Below are 20,275 nucleotides of genomic sequence, written 5' to 3'. Positions count from 1 at the left end.
ATTAGCCACCGCAGCAGCAGACATCATGCTTGCAGCGTAGGAGCCTGCAGCTATTCCAGCTGAGGTGAAACCTACGGCCCCCAGAGCAACAGGAGCCAAGGCCACTGCACCTACTGCACATGGACGAGAACACCAGCATCAGTGTGACTGTTACAAATGATATGCCATGTAAAAAGTTTTTATATAAGCAGAGGCCTGAGGTACGAGGCAGGATTACATCTTATCCTGGGCTCGCTTTAAATGTTAAAGCAAGTTTAGCATATCGAGGGTATCTTTCAGTTATCTGGATTCACTTACCCCAACACTGGCAATCTGGATAAGTGGTCACATGAAGCTGTTATGAAACAAATTAAGTTAATCCAGGGTTCACCCTTCTCGCTCACGTAAAAGGGCTGGTGCTGTTGTCAAGTGTAAGTGTGAGAGGAAAAAGTACTTTACAGTAGTTTAGTATTAAAAGTGTTGTATGAATGTTTGTGCCCTCTAAGCACTTTGGACAGCATGACTGGAAAATACACATTATATGAATAAAGTCTGGCCTATTTGAAGCCAGAAAAGCTGTGTAAGTTTATAGATTCAATATCACAGTTCTGTGTTTGAGGCACTGGAGAATCTGATGATTATAATTAAGGTCAGCAAGTACAAGTTTGTGTCCTGTTTCACAATCATGTATTATTGCTGGAGAGCAAAGAAAATGTTGTAAAACATTTGCTTCCAACAGGAAAACGTAAAGTAATAAAGTTGTATCTAAAGATCTACATTTATTAATGACATCAGGGAAAAACGAACACAAAAACATTAGATCCTCCTACTGTCCACACACAGAGGTCTGGGGGACTTTCTATGAACAGTGACCCTATTGTCTGGATGATGTATTGGTCAGTAGGTGGTGATTTCATGCATAATCTTTATATTTCATTTGAGAGCATAAGTTACAATGGCGCACACAGGGTTCAAGTTATGACTAAGGATCAGCAGGTATGAAACAACGCCTGCTGACTAATCGGTTTTCTGAAAATAGCGTCACTATTCGTAGAAGATCCCCCAGACCTCGGTGTACAGACAGTAGGACGGACTAAAGTTTTTCAAAAGACTCTAAAGTTTTGGTGCTTTCCCTGAGGAGCATCAGTAATAAATCTATATTCTTACACTTCACTTTATTCCTTAACATTTTTCTTTTCCCTGTTGGTGGTAAATTGTTTACATGCTGCCAAAAACAATCCCTGTCAAGCGTCAGCCCCAATCAAGGGTTAGCTTATCAAGCCGACAGCCAGCTTCGTGTGACCGCTTCTCCTGACTGCAGGGTAGTGGATCAACATAACAGAAAGATACCGTGGGTAGGTTGAACCCCGGTGACCACACAGACCGTCCAAAGCCTTACCTGCTCCCCCTACAACAGCAGCGATCGTCCCTGAAACACAACATCAAAGCTCACATCAGCACTAACATTAGCTATCATCATGGCACCGTCACACCATTAAACGCATGAGTATAGTTATTTTAAAGTAATACGTGTATTAAAATACTCACCAAAACCCATGTTTACGGAGTTCCGCTTTCTATGTTTGCGTATCGTATAGTGACAGTCTCAACTGACTCTGCCACGGAGACACTTCCGGTATTTCTATGGTAACATGAAAAAACAAACTAAACTTTTCCATTTATGTATATTGCATGGTTGTTCAGATGTTTTGCAATTCAGATTTGTTTTTAAATCACATATAAAAGATAAATTATTTAAAGCTTTTCCCAGTGATTTTTGACATTTAAACAAAGCACAACAGATAATGGAAAATAAATATCATAGTCATTTCATTATAGTCATAATCTCATTTGAGAGCAGTGTTAATCAGAAACCTTACCTGAGTCAGGTGCTGTGATAAAGTGATAAAGCAGTTTTTTGTTTTTTTGGTACATGTGTTCGTCATTGGAAAATACTGAATAGAGCTGTGCTTTTGTTTCTAGTTTTATCAGCATTATTAGAATAATCTTATTGAGGAAGAATAAACCTTCCTGTCGAAAGCTAACACTAGCTTTGTGTGTACCTCTTCTTTGCCAAATGCCAGTAAATATCTATTCAGATAAATTTTAATTATCTTAAGAGTGGGAAATGTTGTTTGTTGGAGAATTTGCAGAAGATGGGTAAATAAAATGCTTTGTGAAGAGAGTCTCATGGTATTATGTCAGGCCAAGCAAGGCAAACAATGTTTGTCCAGTTAAATGTAAAAAAACAGACATCAGTTAAAGTATACCAAAGTAAAGCAATCACTCTTGTTTCAGCGCAAACAGCATTCTGTCATAAAGCTGTACTCATGACTGTCTGCGTCCATCCTTTACATCACTGCCATCCTATGGCCACAGTTGGCTATTGTCTCTGAAAGTAGACTTGACACTGCTTGATTATAGAGCTACTGAAATCAATATATGGTAGGTGTCCTAATCAACATCTGTGCCCAGTTAATCATGGCTGGATCTTGTCAAGCTAAGAGGACAGCAGCTTGTAGCTGATTGTTTGTGCATAAATCCATGTTGTGGAAATCCCTGAGATCAGTTACAAGTTGTGTATTGCGTGGAAACAAAGCTAGCATTAGCAAGTAAACAAGTACCCTTATTTATCATCATAATTAGTTTTATCTTCGTAAAGACCTGGACCAACACGTGTGATATATGAACCTTTTTTTTTTTTTACTTATTTAGCACATTAGTAATAAAAGCTGTGATGATGGAGAGGGGAACCCCTGTCATATATGACTTCATAAGGCAGGCAAGTTGAACAGCTGTAGCCTCCATCAGCACTTTCAGACCAACATCTCTGAGAAATCACTTGTAGAAAATTTAACCAGCTGTTTGGTTAATTTTTCATTAATTTTTAATCTCATTGTAGACACTGATAGTTAACAATATCACCTGCAGCAGTAATACTGATCCATGTAACACCGATTACTGCAGAATAAATACTTTTATTTTTGATATATTACATAGAATTTGCCAAAAAATAAATGCAGTTTTATGTTTAGTGAAGTGTTCGCAAAGTATTTTAAACATAAAACAATGATTGTAAAAAACAAAACAAAAAAACAAAAAAAACCTCAACCACTCTTCATTTTGAGCTAACAATAAATAGTTAGCTAACTGTAGTGAGTAATAACATTTAACAATTCTACTGCCAGAAAGAAGTGCAGAGAGGTGAAGATGTTTGAAACTGGTCAAAATGCTCTTGTTAAAGACTAAAGTAAATAAATGAAGAGTTTCTAGACAGTTTACAATATTTTCCAAAGAAAATTTTCTCATAGTTGATGCACTGAGCTGATCTGCAGGCAGGATTATGGAAATGGGTAGAAGGTTTTAGGAAATCCAAATAACTGAATGTTAAAAGAATTTAACCAGACTTTCTTACCAAAGTTTAGCTTTATCTTAGTGAGGACAGTGGCAACAACACCATTCAGAATTTTAGAATTAGGATTTCCTGCAATTAGATCATTGATTGAGATACTGTCATGTCCTCTGCCTCTAACGCCTTGCTAGAGTCGGCATTCAGACTAAACTCCTCTTCAAAATGACCACGCAGACAAGAGGGTTTGACTTCACTCCCTTTACTTAGGCCAGTTGAAGTAGGGTAAAACTGAGAAACAACATGAAATGCTCTTAGAAATCACAGATGAGGACAAATACACAATAACAGCACAAATTGCTTGTTTAGCCGAAAGCGTTAGCAAATCCTCTCTTTACAAACGTTTCTATTAAGTAAACACTGCAATCACATTACTTCAAGTAGATTTGTTCATTAGTAAGGGTAGAACAGAATTACATACCGACAATGCCCTTAAAGACCGTCTTAAGGGAGACAAATGCCACTACAGCAGCGGACTGGAGAACGGGAGAAGTCCTTTCCCCAAACAATAACATGCGCTTTCTGATGACATCATCGAACAGAGACAGAGTCGCGCATGTTACACCAGGTCGTGCCAGAAGAGGGCACTAAAGAGTAACTTTCTCAGGGAAAATCTATTTAAACAGAACCCGGTTACATGGTGACAGAACAGATACAAATTTTAGAAAATGTAGGAGAAAAAAAAATCCACACTTGCTTAAAAACAGTCATGCTTTTCAGTCATATGTAGTTCACTAATATTATACCAGCGTGCACAGAAAAAGTCACCCAGAGGCACAAAAGGAATGATCAGAATGACACCATCAGAATCCACAGCCTTCAGGCAAAGTGTGAGGACAGTTCAGGGAGCCTCGGGTATGGCGAGTTTCCATTCCTACACCTGAAATGATCAGTGGCAAAGCTGTAAGAGCGACAAATGTACAGCACATCTTTAAAAATGACAACTCTTCACTCTTGTTTAATATCTTGTGCCAACAAATATCATTAAAATTTTCCACGTGAGATCATTTAAATTTTTACTTTACTTCTTTTTGTCTTCATCGTCTTCATCGTCTTCTTTGTCCTTGAAAATGAGACCTCCTAGCCATTTCAGTCCTGCTCCTGCAGCAGCTCCAACACCGCCCACAGCCGCAGTGGCAGCCCCCGACAGCCCGGCTGCACCTTTGGGAGGAATGAGGACAAATATTCCAAGTCAAGCAGCTGAGATTGCCAATAACTTTATCAGGAATCAAACTAACTGTACTGACTGCTACCTAATTGTGGCATCACTGCCCCCTCAGTGGTGTCAGATTTCATAAACTAAACAATGTCCTATGGCTTGTACACTAATACACGGTTCTTGATTCTCAAAACAGCCCCAGTTCTTTGCGGCATGGATTCAAAACTATTGGCAAACTTATCAGAACTGGGTCAGTGTTGACATAACTGCAACATGTCCTTTCTGTGGCTCTGCCAGCTGCACACTCATGTTCAAGTCCCTTTTAATCTCCTAAGACCCGAACTCCTTCATGGCATGCATTTTTCATTTTTCTTTGCTATTTGGGTTGATTGGGACCTGATGAATTTAAAAACAAAGATTTTTTTTTACCGAATTTTTGTTTCTGAGAAAAATGAGATCCACATATGTGGACATTCATTTTAAATTTTGATAGAACAGTGGCAGTATAATGTCCTCGAAAGCAGATATCAGGCCCTTGTAGAGCAAGATTTAGTATTTTGGTCCAGACATCCCAAAATGTGATGTCTGTATATGTGGACAATACTCAGTGCAAGGGCAATAAAACTACACTTTATAATAAAAGAGTTCAAAGTGTGGCAGGATTATAGTCCTTAGTCTAATCGCACCACAAGCTTAGTCCTGTAACACAACACAGGCTGGAACAATTAACTGATCTTATTGACACTAAGGCCGTCTCCATTTAAGTCTGTAAATAGACTTTAAGCTGAATCATTTGTAAATATGTTATCAGTCATTTGTATTTCAGTCCCTGAGTAGCCAGAGTTTTACGAGCCATATACTGGTCAGCACCAACAGGAGCAAAGGTCACCTTTGCTTTGGTTCCTAATAAAGTGAATGTGTACAGCACTATTAATGAGACTATAGTAAAGTCAGACAAGCCTACCTGCTGACTGTAAAACAGCCACTGCACTTCCTGCTGCCACTCCACCTCCATTAGCCACCGCAGCAGCAGACATCATGCTTGCAGCGTAGGAGCCTGCAGCTATTCCAGCTGAGGTGAAACCTACGGCCCCCAGAGCAACAGGAGCCAAGGCCACTGCACCGACTGCACATGGACGAGAACACCAGCATCAGTGTGACTGTTACAAATGATATGCCATGTAAAAAGTTTTTATATAAGCAGAGGCCTGAGGTACGAGGCAGGATTACATCTTATCCTGGGCTCACTTTACATGTTAAAATAAGGTTGCTGGTATCTTTCAGTTATCTGGATTTGATCCAGATAAGTGGTCACATGAAGCTGTTATCAAAGAAACTGAGTGTATCCAGGGTTCACCCTGCTCGCTCACGTAAAAGGGCTGGTGCTGTTGGGAAGTGTAAGCGTGCTGGCAGCTCAAGGGCTGATTTTACAAAGAAAGAGGAAACTATACTAAAAATATGAAGAGGTTAAAAACGTTATACAGACACTAAACACAGCAGAGTGTGAGAGTGTGTGAGAGGGAAAAAAGTACTTTACAGTAGTTTAGTATTAAAAGTGTTGTATGAATGTTTGTGCCCTCTAAGCACTTTGGACAGCATGACTGGAAAATACACATTATATGAATAAAGTCTGGCCTATTTGAAGCCAGGAAAAGTTAAAAGATTCAATATCACAGTTCTGTCTGTGAGGCACAGGAGAACCTGATGATTATAATCAAGGTCAGCAAGTACAAGTTTCTGTCCTGTTTCACAATCATGTATTATTGCAACAATAATAATGTAATTTTTCCTGTTGGAAGCAATAAGGTTGTATCTAAAGATCTACATTTATTAATGACATCAGGGAAAAACGAACACAAAAACATTAGATCCTCCTACTGTCCACACACAGAGGTCTGAGGGACTTTCTATGAACAGTGACCCTATTGTCTGGATGATGTATTGGTCAGTAGGTGGTGATTTCATGCATACCGATCTCTATATTTCATTTCAGAGCATAAGTTACAATGGCGCACACAGGGTTCACGTTATGATTAACGATCAGCAGGTATGAAACAACGCCTGCCAACTACTCAGTTTTCTGAAAATAGCGTCACTATTCATAGAAAATCCCTCAGACCTCGGAGTGCAGACAGTAGGACGGACTAAAGTTTTTCAAAACTCTAAAGTTTTGGTGCTTTCCCTGATGCGCATCAGTAATAAATCTATATTCTTACACTTCACTTTATTCCTTAACATTTTTCTTTTCTCTGTTGGTGGTAAATTGTTTACATGCTGCCAAAATCCATCCTTGCGTCAGCCCCAATCAAGCCCTGGGTTAGCTTATCAAGCCGACAGCCAGCTTCGTGTGACCGCTTCTCCTGACTGCAGGGTAGTGGATCAACATAACAGAGAGATACCGTGGGTAGGTTGAACCCCGGTGACCATACAGACAGTCCAAAGCCTTACCTGCTCCCCCTACAACAGCAACGATCGTCCCTGAAACACAACATCAAAGCTCACATCAGCACTAACATTAGCTATCATCATGGCACCGTCACACCATTAAACACATGAGTATAGTTATTTTAAAGTAATACGTGTATTAAAATACTCACCAAAACCCATGTTTACGGAGTTCCGCTTTCTATGTTTGCGTATCGTATAGTGACAGTCTCAACTGACTCTGCCACGGAGACACTTCCGGTATTTCTATGGTAACATGAAAAAACAAACTAAACTTTTCCATTTATGTATATTGCATGGTTGTTCAGATGTTTTGCAATTCAGATTTGTTTTTAAATCACATATAAAAGATAAATTATTTAAAGCTTTTCCCAGTGATTTTTGACATTTAAACAAAGCACAACAGATAATGGAAAATAAATATCATAGTCATTTCATTATAGTCATAATCTCATTTGAGAGCAGTGTTAATCAGAAACCTTACCTGAGTCAGGTGCTGTGATAAAGTGATAAAGCAGTTTTTTGTTTTTTTGGTACATGTGTTCGTCATTGGAAAATACTGAATAGAGCTGTGCTTTTGTTTCTAGTTTTATCAGCATTATTAGAATAATCTTATTGAGGAAGAATAAACCTTCCTGTCGAAAGCTAACACTAGCTTTGTGTGTACCTCTTCTTTGCCAAATGCCAGTAAATATCTATTCAGATAAATTTTAATTATCTTAAGAGTGGGAAATGTTGTTTGTTGGAGAATTTGCAGAAGATGGGTAAATAAAATGCTTTGTGAAGAGAGTCTCATGGTATTATGTCAGGCCAAGCAAGGCAAACAATGTTTGTCCAGTTAAATGTAAAAAAACAGACATCAGTTAAAGTATACCAAAGTAAAGCAATCACTCTTGTTTCAGCGCAAACAGCATTCTGTCATAAAGCTGTACTCATGACTGTCTGCGTCCATCCTTTACATCACTGCCATCCTATGGCCACAGTTGGCTATTGTCTCTGAAAGTAGACTTGACACTGCTTGATTATAGAGCTACTGAAATCAATATATGGTAGGTGTCCTAATCAACATCTGTGCCCAGTTAATCATGGCTGGATCTTGTCAAGCTAAGAGGACAGCAGCTTGTAGCTGATTGTTTGTGCATAAATCCATGTTGTGGAAATCCCTGAGATCAGTTACAAGTTGTGTATTGCGTGGAAACAAAGCTAGCATTAGCAAGTAAACAAGTACCCTTATTTATCATCATAATTAGTTTTATCTTCGTAAAGACCTGGACCAACACGTGTGATATATGAACCTTTTTTTTTTTTTACTTATTTAGCACATTAGTAATAAAAGCTGTGATGATGGAGAGGGGAACCCCTGTCATATATGACTTCATAAGGCAGGCAAGTTGAACAGCTGTAGCCTCCATCAGCACTTTCAGACCAACATCTCTGAGAAATCACTTGTAGAAAATTTAACCAGCTGTTTGGTTAATTTTTCATTAATTTTTAATCTCATTGTAGACACTGATAGTTAACAATATCACCTGCAGCAGTAATACTGATCCACGTAACACCGATTACTGCAGAATAAATACTTTTATTTTTGATATATTACATAGAATTTGCCAAAAAATAAATGCAGTTTTATGTTTAATGAAGTGTTCGCAAAGTATTTTAAACATAAAACAATGATTGTAAAAAACAAAACAAAAAAACAAAAAAAACCTCAACCACTTGTCATTTTGAGCTAACAATAAATAGTTAGCTAACTGTAGTGAGTAATAACATTTAACAATTCTACTGCCAGAAAGAAGTGCAGAGAGGTGAAGATGTTTGAAACTGGTCAAAATGCTCTTGTTAAAGACTAAAGTAAATAAATGAAGAGTTTCTAGACAGTTTACAATATTTTCCAAAGAAAGTTTTCTCATAGTTGATGCACTGAGCTGATCTGCAGGCAGGATTATGGAAATGGGTAGAAGGTTTTAGGAAATCCAAATAACTGAATGTTAAAAGAATTTAACCAGACTTTCTTACCAAAGTTTAGCTTTATCTTAGTGAGGACAGTGGCAACAACACCATTCAGAATTTTAGAATTAGGATTTCCTGCAATTAGATCATTGATTGAGATACAAATTTTAGAAAATGTAGGAGAAAAAAAAATCCACACTTGCTTAAAAACAGTCATGCTTTTCAGTCATATGTAGTTCACTAATATTATACCAGCGTGCACAGAAAAAGTCACCCAGAGGCACAAAAGGAATGATCAGAATGACATCATCAGAATCCACAGCCTTCAGGCAAAGTGTGAGGACAGTTCAGGGAGCCTCGGGTATGGCGAGTTTCCATTCCTACACCTGAAATGATCAGTGGCAAAGCTGTAAGAGCGACAAATGTACAGCACATCTTTAAAAATGACAACTCTTCACTCTTGTTTAATATCTTGTGCCAACAAATATCATTAAAATTTTCCACGTGAGATCATTTAAATTTTTACTTTACTTCTTTTTGTCTTCATCGTCTTCATCGTCTTCTTTGTCCTTGAAAATGAGACCTCCTAGCCATTTCAGTCCTGCTCCTGCAGCAGCTCCAACACCGCCCACAGCCGCAGTGGCAGCCCCCGACAGCCCGGCTGCACCTTTGGGAGGAATGAGGACAAATATTCCAAGTCAAGCAGCTGAGATTGCCAATAACTTTATCAGGAATCAAACTAACTGTACTGACTGCTACCTAATTGTGGCATCACTGCCCCCTCAGTGGTGTCAGATTTCATAAACTAAACAATGTCCTATGGCTTGTACACTAATACACGGTTCTTGATTCTCAAAACAGCCCCAGTTCTTTGCGGCATGGATTCAAAACCAGAGGTGTGGACTCGAGTCACATGACTTGGACTCGAGTCAGACTCGAGTCATTAATTTTATGACTTTAGACTTGACTTGAAAAAATGTTCTAAGACTTGTGACTTGACTTGGACTTTTACACCAATGACTTGGGACTTGAATTGGACTTGAACCGGTTTACTTGAAAAGACTTGATATTTCACCCCAAATATAAAATTTAACATGCATATTATATAGAGATTGAAAATGTGACGTCATTCACGGGTAGAACCGCAAAGGATTCTGGGAACTCGTGGCAAGCGGTACTAGCGCAGCAGGCTTTCAATTGAAATCAGTCACACAGCGATAAAAAGAAACACAAAAATGTCAAGAAGCTGTTGTATTATTAACTGCAATAGCCGGTCGCATGACAGCCACGGGAAGCCGACGGGTAAAGAGATCGGTTGTTATCGGATTACGTCGTTGAAGAGAAATTGTTCAAGCCATGTTTCCGAAGTAACAAAGAGGCGACGGATGGCCTGGATTGCAGCCATTCAAAGATCAAATATAACGTCCTAGAACACTCCAGCTCACAGGTTAGTCTGCTCCAAGCATTTACACAAAGGTCAGTCTGCTGTTGTAGTTAATGCGTCATTTTTCTTAACATAATTGGTGATATAGGTTACAAGCAAGTCTGGCGCTGAACAGAAATTGTCGCGCTATGCTCCTTTATTTATTGTGCATAAATAGTGAATTGTCCTGACACAATATTGCGTTTCGCCTCTGTTATTATGGTACATTGACAAAAACATATACTTTTATTCACAGGATAAAACAGGTTTTTTGTATCACTAATTGCCCAGTACGATTACAGCATACAGTATTATTGTCACTGCTACATTTCTGTGATGCTACCAGAAATTATTTCCACTACTAATTAATTACCGTTGAGCTCAAAGGTCCTATTAATAAACGGTTAACGAATGTGTATTTATGAAGACGATTTGTGAGACTGGTAAACTTATGATACGTACGATGGTCTTTCGTTCTACACGGTGCATTTCAAGGTCCTGCACCCATCCGTCGGTAAACTGTACCTGGGCTTGTTGCAGTGACCTGAAGTTACTAAACTTCATGAGTGTATGCACTCACTCCAAGAACCGTATAATTATAAATATGCATATAAATATGCTAAGATGAGATAGCTGACTTCATCTAACTAGCAAATGTTGTCCAGGCTACGTTGGTGATACAGTTTTTTTTAATGTGTATGATATTTTTGTCATGCGATTTTAAAGCCGGTCCTACAACCGCATCCAAGAATAACATGCAGCTTATCTCAGAACTGTCGGTGAAAATTATTCTTGGAGCTAGGTTTAATTGAGCTGCATTTTAAAGAGGTGCAATTTCACAATTTGTGTATATTTTCTAAGTTCACTATTTTGTATGTGTTGAGAAAAACAGATTTTAAAATTACATGGTCTAATATTTACATTTAGCATATAACTGCAACATTATTTTTTCGTTTGTTTTTTTTAAAGACTCGAAAGGACTTGAAATTCAAAGTTTCAGACTTGTGACTTGATTCGGACTTTTACACCAGTGACTTGAGACTCGACTCTGACTTGTCTGACATTACTTGAGACTTGACTTGAGACTTGAGGATAAAGACTTGAGACTTACTTGAGACTTGCAAAACAATGACTTGGTCCCACCTCTGTTCAAAACTATTGGCAAACTTATCAGAACTGGGTCAGTGTTGACATAACTGCAACATGTCCTTTCTGTGGCTCTGCCAGCTGCACACTCATGTTCAAGTCCCTTTTAATCTCCTAAGACCCGAACTCCTTCATGGCATGCATTTTTAATTTTTCTTTGCTATTTGGGTTGATTGGGACCTGATGAATTTAAAAACAAAGAATTACCAGATTTTTTTTTTTTTTACCGAATTTTTGTTTCTGAGAAAAATGAGATCCACATATGTCCACATATGAGGACATTCATTTTAAATTTTGATAGAACAGTGGCAGTATAATGTCCTCGAAAGCAGATATCAGGCCCTTGTAGAACAAGATTTAGTATTTTGGTCCAGACATCCCAAAATGTGATGTCTGTATATGTGGACAATACTCAGTGCAAGGGCAATAAAACTACACTTTATAATAAAAGAGTTCAAAGTGTGGCAGGATTATAGTCCTTAGTCTAATCGCACCACAAGCTTAGTCCTGTAACACAACACAGGCTGGAACAATTAACTGATCTTATTGACACTAAGGCCGTCTCCATTTAAGTCTGTAAATAGGCTTTAAGCTGAATCATTTGTAAATATGTTATCAGTCATTTGTATTTCAGTCCCTGAGTAGCCAGAGTTTTACGAGCCATTTACTGGTCACCACCAACAGGAGCAAAGGTCACCTTTGCTTTGGTTCCTAATAAAGTGAATGTGTACAGCACTATTAATGAGACTATAGTAAAGTCAGACAAGCCTACCTGCTGACTGTAAAACAGCCACTGCACTTCCTGCTGCCACTCCACCTCCATTAGCCACCGCAGCAGCAGACATCATGCTTGCAGCGTAGGAGCCTGCAGCTATTCCAGCTGAGGTGAAACCTACGGCCCCCAGAGCAACAGGAGCCAAGGCCACTGCACCGACTGCACATGGACGAGAACACCAGCATCAGTGTGACTGTTACAAATGATATGCCATGTAAAAAGTTTTTATATAAGCAGAGGCCTGAGGTACGAGGCAGGATTACATCTTATCCTGGGCTCACTTTACATGTTAAAATAAGGTTGCTGGTATCTTTCAGTTATCTGGATTTGATCCAGATAAGTGGTCACATGAAGCTGTTATCAAAGAAACTGAGTGTATCCAGGGTTCACCCTGCTCGCTCACGTAAAAGGGCTGGTGCTGTTGGGAAGTGTAAGCGTGCTGGCAGCTCAAGGGCTGATTTTACAAAGAAAGAGAAAACTATACAAAAAATATGAAGAGGTTAAAAACATTATACAGATACTGAACACAGCAGAGTGTGAGAGTGTGTAATTACATTGTAATTACAATGGCGCACACAGGGTTCAAGTTATGATTAACGATCAGCAGGTATGAAACAACGCCTGCTAACTACTCAGTTTTCTGAAAATAGCGTCACTATTCATAGAAAATCCCTCAGACCTCGGAGTGCAGACAGTAGGACGGACTAAAGTTTTTCAAAACTCTAAAGTTTTGGTGCTTTCCCTGATGCGCATCAGTAATAAATCTATATTCTTACACTTCACTTTATTCCTTAACATTTTTCTTTTCTCTGTTGGTGGCAAATTGTTTACATGCTGCCAAAATCCATCCTTGCGTCAGCCCCAATCAAGCCCTGGGTTAGCTTATCAAGCCGACACCCAGCTTTGTGTGACCGCTTCTCCTGACTGCAGGGTAGTGGATCAACATAACAGAGAGATACCGTGGGTAGGTTGAACCCCGGTGACCACACAGACAGTCCAAAGCCTTACCTGCTCCCCCTACAACAGCAGCGATCGTCCCTGAAACACAACATCAAAGCTCACATCAGCACTAACATTAGCTATCATCATGGCACCGTCACACCATTAAACACATGAGTATAGTTATTTTAAAGTAATACGTGTATTAAAATACTCACCAAAACCCATGTTTACGGAGTTCCGCTTTCTATGTTGCTCTTGTGGTACTGCTTCCATGACCCTAACACTGACACGGTCAGAGCGGCACACTTCCTGTTTTTATAGGTCACGAATGAAAAACGAAACTTAACATTTCCATTTCATCAAAAGACAAAACGAAAAGAAGAAACTAAAACATGGTGCAGTTTCCTCAAAATTAATATTTGAATATTATCCGTTTTGGATCATGATTGTTCAGATGTTTTACAATTTCAGATAAAACATCACAGCGATTTTAGCCCATTTTGGGGCTAAAATGAATCAAAGCACCCCCCAATATTTCTTACTGTTTTGACAATATTTGTTGTTTGTGTGACACACTACTAAAAATAAAAAAAAAGCATACAGTATTTGGTTGAGACATAACATTTTAACAACAAAAGTATAGATAATTTGCCGTGTTGTGGCGTTAAGGTAATTTCAACGAGATTAACCTGAAAGCACTAGCGGGAACACAACGAATATGACTGCACATTTACGCCGACATCATCGTAGTGCAAAGACAAGTGGAAGCAGACAAAAAAAAGCAAGCATGCTACTAACTTTAGCCGAGTCATTTAGACCGCTGTTAGCACATGATTCTCCTTATGCTGCTGAGAATATAGCCCAGAAGAAGCGGATAGTATAGCTTTTATTTTGGAAAGAGACATTTCTCTGTAATAAACTCTCTTTTCCAAAGATGAGTGATTCCTCAATCAGATACAGGGCTTGCAATATCGCTAGCCCGACGTCCCGGAGCTAGCGATTTTTTCAGTCGGGCTACCAAAATCTATCTCTTCCCTGCCCGTCGGGCTATTGTAGGAAAAATATATGTCAATGCTTTTGCATTCTTTCAGAAATGTAGCTGGGTAATTATGTCATTGGCATCGGTGAACCACTGTCAATATGTGACATATTGAAGTCGCGTTTGAATTTGCGCTCGTTTTTTTGCTTTCTGTGTATAGAGAGCGACAGCACTGATCTGTGAGTGATGATAATTTGTGCACCAATTCCTCTGACATCGTCTTATTAATCGTTAGCTTACTATGCAAACATGACAAGTGAAATCTCCCGCAGCTTAAACATGTGAGAGGTTGATCGCGCAGAGAATCGCTGAGCTTATGTGAGTGAGTGTGTAAAAGCATTTCAGTTCTGCTGAGCCAAATAAGACAGGTCAGGGTGAAGAAGTGACAGCCAAAGAAAAGATTACCACAAAACGGAGAAGTTATGACAAATCAGACTATAAGGCAAAAAGAAAGTGCAGCTTTATGGTTTCATGGACAAAAGAATTTCTGTGGCTGCAATATGATGAGCTAAATAACCAGGGCTGCACATAAGTGGTCCGCAGGTGCGCATTCGCTGTCAAAATAAAAAACACGCACAAGGGTTAGGGTTAAATTCAAAAACTGTACTTTTGAGTTAAAATATATATTTATAATTTTAATAAATGACAAATTAAAAATGCATGAACATTTTTTTGTATCGAAAAAATATCGAACCGTGACACCAAAGTATCGAACCGAACCGAACCGTGAATTTTGTGTATCGTTGCACCCCTAATGTTTATATATAAATATATGCGGTGGCCCCTAGAGACAAAACACGTACAAACTCCAAAACACATTTCTAGCATGAACTGAACTTCCAAAGCAGAGCTACTAGATCACTTAAATTACACAATTGAAAGCATGTGTGTATTGTTTGTGTATTTATACACAGGCACTCATATATATTCAAATAATTTAAAAAAAAGTTCATTTACCTGTTACTACCACACACCAAATCTGGTCGTTGGTACTTGCTGGCTTGTGTAGCCACAAGATAACAAAAGCTCAACACTGCGCCCAGCATCCTGGAGCACTTCTGTTGTCTTTTGTACGTGTTTTGAGTTTTTATGTGCTTCGGAGTTTTTACGTGCTTCGGAGTTTGTACGTGTTTTTACGTGTTTTGGAGTTTGTACATGTTTTTACGTGTTTTGGAGTTTGTACATGCTTCAGAGTTCATACGTGATTTGAAGTTTGTATGTGCTTTGTCTCTTGGGGCCACCGTAAATATACTTTTATTTATTCACTCCATATAAAATGTAATAAATAAATCATATAATACAAAAATCAACTATTCACATTTCAACTTTTAACTATTTAAATTTTCAGCTTTTTCCTTTTACAAATTTAAAGTGAAAAGAACACAAAACACTGCAAACCACAACACAATTAAATATAAATTATAATATGAAAACAAACAGAAGATGCACATTCTCTGTCATATGGACCTGCATGAATAAACTTTCTGAATCCTTTATCATCTGCAACCGAAAATAGTTGTGGATGATTACTATACCTTTCTAATGTTGTTGTCCCTGCCTCTCTTTCTCTCTCTCTGGCTCTGTTCCTGTGCTACTGAGTGTAACTACCGCCCCCCCTCTGCCCAGCATAAAGCACAAGGCTCACGTGCTGAGTGAAGCGAAAAAAAGTGCGAGAGAGAGGCTCAGAGAAAGAAAAACAAACCCACGTGACGGCTCGCGATAAGGAGCCGGCTCGCATCGTCCACGTCAAAGATTCGGCTCTAAGAGCCATTTCGTTCGCGAACGACCCATCACTACTCTCCCCTACTCTGGCTCTAGCGCTCTTGCTGCCAGAGCATGGTGGCTGAGACACAGCGGAGCAGAGGTGTAAGTGCCTGGCTTAAAACAGGACATATTAGCTACATTTAACCTTCAGTTACTCTTTATATAGTTAGGTAGGAGTCAGAACATGTTTCTTTTCAGCTGATTCACCCAGGTAACCTGCAGTGTTGGAAACGTGTTTTCCACGATGTTTTCTACCCTACAATCAGTCCTGCTCTGTAGTAAAATCAGCGACATTTGACCGTCCTGTTGCTCCCATTGAAATGTATATTTAAAATCTAAAACTTAAAATTGTCCGTAGCCTAAAGTTGTTACCACTGTCCTGTTTTAAATGGAATGAGAGAAGCTGGTTATTTTGTCATATGTGCCGACATTAAACCCAGGTAAAAGTGTAAGAACAAATGATCCGTCAATAAAGGATAATGTTGGATCAGTGTTTCAATATTTATATCTTTTATTAGATGTACATATGGTTTGGTTGCCTTTTGGTTGAGAGTACACTGAGAGAGGATTTTTTTTTTATTAGTGATCTTAATAGTATTTTTTTTTCATATTAATGTCATTTTTTCATCTAATTGAATACAATCTATTTGTGTATGATTGTCAGTCCAAAGAGGGAGAGAGGAAAGAGGGAAAGTGAGGAGAAAGGGCAAGGTCAGGAAGAACCAGGTAGGAAAACAGACAGGGAATAGTGACAGGCACAACAGAAACTGTTAAACTGCTTGAGAGAGTTGACCACCAAAAAGTGATAGACAGATTTGCCAACTTCAAGGTGAGGCAACATAGGTTAAAATAAAAGAAATAAATCTGCAGAGCCATAGTAGTATCTGCAGTAAAGATATTTTCATACATTGTACCATAGGCAAAGTTGCCTCCATTTTTATATTTTTTTTTTTATCAATATTTTGTACATTTCAATGACTCTATTTTTGGAGTGTATTTTTATATATCTGTATTGTATTATACATACACATTAAAAGTGAATCTCTGTCCAAAAAATGCACTCAGTTTACTTCTTACTCACCATAATCATCATTCATCATTTTCCCCCAGTAAAGTAATTAAGGTTAGGATGTGTGTGTGTGTGTGTTTTTTTTTGTTTGTTTTTTTTTTAATTCCAATCCATTCTTCTTTTGCAGCATTTAAATAACCTTTATCTGATTTGATGGTTTTGTCACAGACTTTTAAAAAAGTGTTTTGCAAATGTGGGGATTAAATTGTGTTAAAATGTACAAAACAGTGATGTCATGTTTTGTGACGAGGACCCAGGCACAGAGAGACTTGATGAATTTAAGAATCTTATGATTTAATAAAGAAATTTGCAGACTTGCATAGAGATGGTAAAATTATGATGACTGATAACGGAGATGCAGACAACAGACGATGAGGAAAGGGAGGAACAGGGGTTTAAATGCACCAAGGAGACAGTCAGAGGGAACTTGGGACAACTGGAGACATTTAAGGATGCAGGGACTGACAGAGACAGGGAAGAAGTCTCATTGTGATGAGTAAAGTTTATCTTGCCTGGCTGGGCAGCTCTCTGGGTGCTCAGCACCCCCAAAATCTCTGATCCTAGAATCACCCCTGCATCACAGCACGTCAGATAATGGGAAATAGAAAATAAATATTATAATCATTTCAATCTCATTTAAGTGCGGGGCTAAGACTAATTTAATAATTTCTTCAGTTTCTTCTGGCGAGACTTAACTTTGAGCAAACTGAGAACACGTGACTGTGTTGGTTAGTGTTGTTATCATGTGGTAGGATTTTGTACATTCACAGGAGAGTCACAAACAGGACCTCTTTCTTTGCACCTTATATATCACATTTATTATTATGATGATTAGACTTCAAAAATATGTGTAATCACAGTATAAGATAAGTTTCTACATCCTTTAATGAGGCAGAACTGGACATGGGATAGTGGAGATCAATATTAAACTTTAAATGATACTATAGACTGGAACTTCAAGTTTTCATTTCTGCTAATGTTTTACACTCTTAATGATACATTTGACCTGTCAGATTGTTTAGATGAGGTTCATGTATCCTAAAATGAAAATGTGAATAACAACACAAATAATGAAAACAATAGACTTAAAATAAGATCTTTAATCAGTTCATCTTCGCCAACTGTAGGAATAAATTAGGAAATAGGGTTAGGGTTATTAAAAAAATATACAAACAGGTACCCCTAAAGTTTGTATTGTGGGTATACTGCAGGGTAATCTCTTGCATCGTGTGAAAGCGATATTAAAAGGCATGCTGTATTTTGTTTTGTTTTGTTTTATAAAGCTCGCCACCACTAGAGGGCACGATGACACCATTAGTTGTTTTTTAACAGAAACCTTACCTGAGTCAAATGGTAAAGGCAAACCATTTTTGTGGTGTCATTGGAAAATACTGAATGGAGCTGTACTTTTGTTTCTAGTTTTATCCGTAAGATTAGAATGAGAATAATCGAATTAATTAAGTTAAATATTAAACCAAAGTTGACTTTTTTCAAAAAAACAATTTTTTAACTATCATAAATTTTGGTTATTATACAGCAGTATTCCACATCCAGACACTAGAGGGTGTTTATAATGCTGCTGGGGGCTCAGAGGAAGAATAAATATCGCTTCATATGTGTACCTCTTCTGTTCTTTACCAAATGTCACTAATTATGCATAAAAACATATTTTAACCTTCTAAAGCACGACAGAAAGCTTTTTTTTAAAGTCTCATGCCCATTACGTGTGAAGTTCAATAGTCCAATAAGATGTGGCAGTCACTATTATGAATGAGTTGAAAGGGTGGTATCTTATTCTTACATATGGCCTAGTGTTTGCATAGTGTTTTATTGCTAAAGCAGTGGTTCTAAAAAAATTATCCACCACTCGGCATTGTCTACTAATATAGGAAATATCTAACCAATTTTTCTTTTTAAAGACTGGAGAATATAAGGAACAGTTTATTTCATTTTATTATTTATTTACTTATTTGGTTGTGAGAGGAGGAAGCACTTGCTTGCCTGTCTGTAAATATCGCACACCGCTGTTAAATGGTGGTTTAAGGTTGTATGGCTACGGTTTTCGTGTAGTATGTTATTTTCTCGTTAATATTTGTAGTGAGGGGACATTTTTATAGGTCAATATCAAATTCAGAAATACAATATTGTAAGGTGGCTCTGTGAGTCACCAACAGACTGTATATAAAACATTGATTTAGCCACTGGGCCATCAATTGTTTTGTGGACTCACATTTTGAAGTCTCAATTTGCTGGGCTGCTGCCACGATTATTTCTTTCTTTATTAAGAGAGACGTGACCACATTTAGTATAATGAGTGGAAATCTAAGTTATCAACTAGCACTATCTATTTTTTAAGTAAACTGCATTTTTACACAATATGGGTGCATCACACAAGCACCACAACCACTACATAATTTCCTCGGGGATTAATAAAGTATTCTTATACTGAATTATTGCTATGTAACATCCAAATAAAATACTAGAATTTTATTTAGCAAAAAAAACTTCTTGGTTTTGGATTAGTGCAATTAACTGCATAGCAAATCATACCATTATCCCTCTGCTGGTTTCTTTTTCAGGTGAAGAGCTGGGCCGGCTGTGTGGTTGCTCAAACTGTGGGTGAAGCCCTTCTGTTCCTGGGCTCTAGCTCTCATATCTGTTGCCACTTTTAAGGCGCAGCTTGAGGGGCTTTTCTCTGCCAGAATGCAGTTGCATCATGGTGTGAAATGCCTTGTTTAAAAGATGGTTGGAAAACCTACTTCCACAAGGAAGACTTTCACTCATCAGGCTGGTCACTTCTCACAGCATGTAAAAGAAAAGTAATCACAGAGTCCACCCAGAACAGAGTATGTGTATTTTTTTAACATAATTACATTAACATTCCAGTTTTTAAAATGTGTTGCACAAAATTAAAAAAGTTTTGTGCAAAACCTATCTCATAGTGCTTCGTGGGGAAAAAGGATAATGACCCAAATCCTGCTGCAAAAGCAACCCAAGAGTTTCTCGGTACAAAGAAATGGGATATTCTTCAATGGCCAAGTCAGAAACCTGACATCCAACCAGTAGAGCGGGCTTTTGGTGAAACTGTGAATGTATGTGTGCTATCTTATATGACGTGTTTCCCCTCTTTGTCCAAGATAAATTTCTCCCAAGCGAGACAATAACTGCTGAT

At 38.2% G+C, this 20,275-nt stretch overlaps 2 protein-coding genes across 5 annotated transcripts; both read right to left on the bottom strand.

Moving 5' to 3' along the window:
• Positions 1 to 1,532: 1,532 nt before the first annotated feature.
• On the bottom strand, positions 1,533 to 8,424 carry LOC146551608 (interferon alpha-inducible protein 27-like protein 1). Of its 2 annotated transcripts, none has more exons than XM_085256644.1 (6): positions 7,145 to 8,424; positions 6,996 to 7,025; positions 5,512 to 5,673; positions 4,414 to 4,549; positions 3,810 to 4,289; positions 1,533 to 1,621 (listed from the first exon to the last, which is right to left on the bottom strand). In XM_085256644.1, the coding sequence occupies exons 1-5, from the start codon at positions 7,152 to 7,154 to the stop codon at positions 4,208 to 4,210; spliced, it is 420 nt and encodes a 139-aa protein (XP_085112770.1). In that variant the 5' UTR covers positions 7,155 to 8,424; the 3' UTR covers positions 1,533 to 1,621; positions 3,810 to 4,207. The 2 variants fall into 2 exon arrangements, with proteins under 2 accessions (XP_085112770.1, XP_085112771.1); XM_085256645.1 differs by having other exon boundaries at positions 3,810 to 4,268.
• Positions 8,425 to 8,558: 134 nt separating this feature from the next.
• On the bottom strand, positions 8,559 to 13,545 carry LOC146551607 (interferon alpha-inducible protein 27-like protein 1). 3 transcript variants are annotated; one of them, XM_085256641.1, is made up of 5 exons: positions 13,447 to 13,545; positions 13,298 to 13,327; positions 12,287 to 12,448; positions 9,477 to 9,612; positions 8,559 to 9,352 (listed from the first exon to the last, which is right to left on the bottom strand). In XM_085256641.1, the coding sequence occupies exons 1-5, from the start codon at positions 13,502 to 13,504 to the stop codon at positions 9,271 to 9,273; spliced, it is 468 nt and encodes a 155-aa protein (XP_085112767.1). In that variant the 5' UTR covers positions 13,505 to 13,545; the 3' UTR covers positions 8,559 to 9,270. The 3 variants fall into 3 exon arrangements, with proteins under 3 accessions (XP_085112767.1, XP_085112769.1, XP_085112768.1); XM_085256643.1 differs by having other exon boundaries at positions 8,559 to 9,331; positions 9,472 to 9,612; positions 13,447 to 13,540; XM_085256642.1 differs by having other exon boundaries at positions 8,559 to 9,331; positions 13,447 to 13,540.
• Between the last annotated feature and the right edge of the window lie 6,730 nt (positions 13,546 to 20,275).

The sequence above is a fragment of the Mchenga conophoros genome, linkage group LG19 (genome assembly GCF_057382185.1).
Source record: "Mchenga conophoros isolate Kocher_MC1m ecotype Shallow Benthic linkage group LG19, M_conophoros_male_GT1.1, whole genome shotgun sequence".
Lineage (NCBI taxonomy): Eukaryota > Metazoa > Chordata > Actinopteri > Cichliformes > Cichlidae > Mchenga > Mchenga conophoros.
The sequence above is the reverse complement of the archived record's forward strand: the minus strand, read 5'-3'. Positions and strand labels throughout refer to the sequence as shown.

Bases quoted from the DNA above. Each gene is read 5' to 3' on its own strand.
- LOC146551608 (XM_085256644.1), bottom strand. The intron at 5,674-6,995 runs GTAAGGCTTTGG...GTCCATGTGCAG, and splicing joins TGCTGTTGTAGGGGGAGCAG to TCGGTGCAGTGGCCTTGGCT. The intron at 4,550-5,511 runs GTAGGCTTGTCT...TTCCTCCCAAAG, and splicing joins GGCTGTTTTACAGTCAGCAG to GTGCAGCCGGGCTGTCGGGG.
- LOC146551607 (XM_085256641.1), bottom strand. From the start codon at position 13,504: ATGGAAGCAGTACCACAAGAGCAACATAGAAAGCGGAACTCCGTAAAC. The intron at 12,449-13,297 runs GTAAGGCTTTGG...GTCCATGTGCAG, and splicing joins TGCTGTTGTAGGGGGAGCAG to TCGGTGCAGTGGCCTTGGCT. The intron at 9,353-9,476 runs GTAAAGTAAAAA...TCGCTCTTACAG, and splicing joins GACGATGAAGACAAAAAGAA to CTTTGCCACTGATCATTTCA.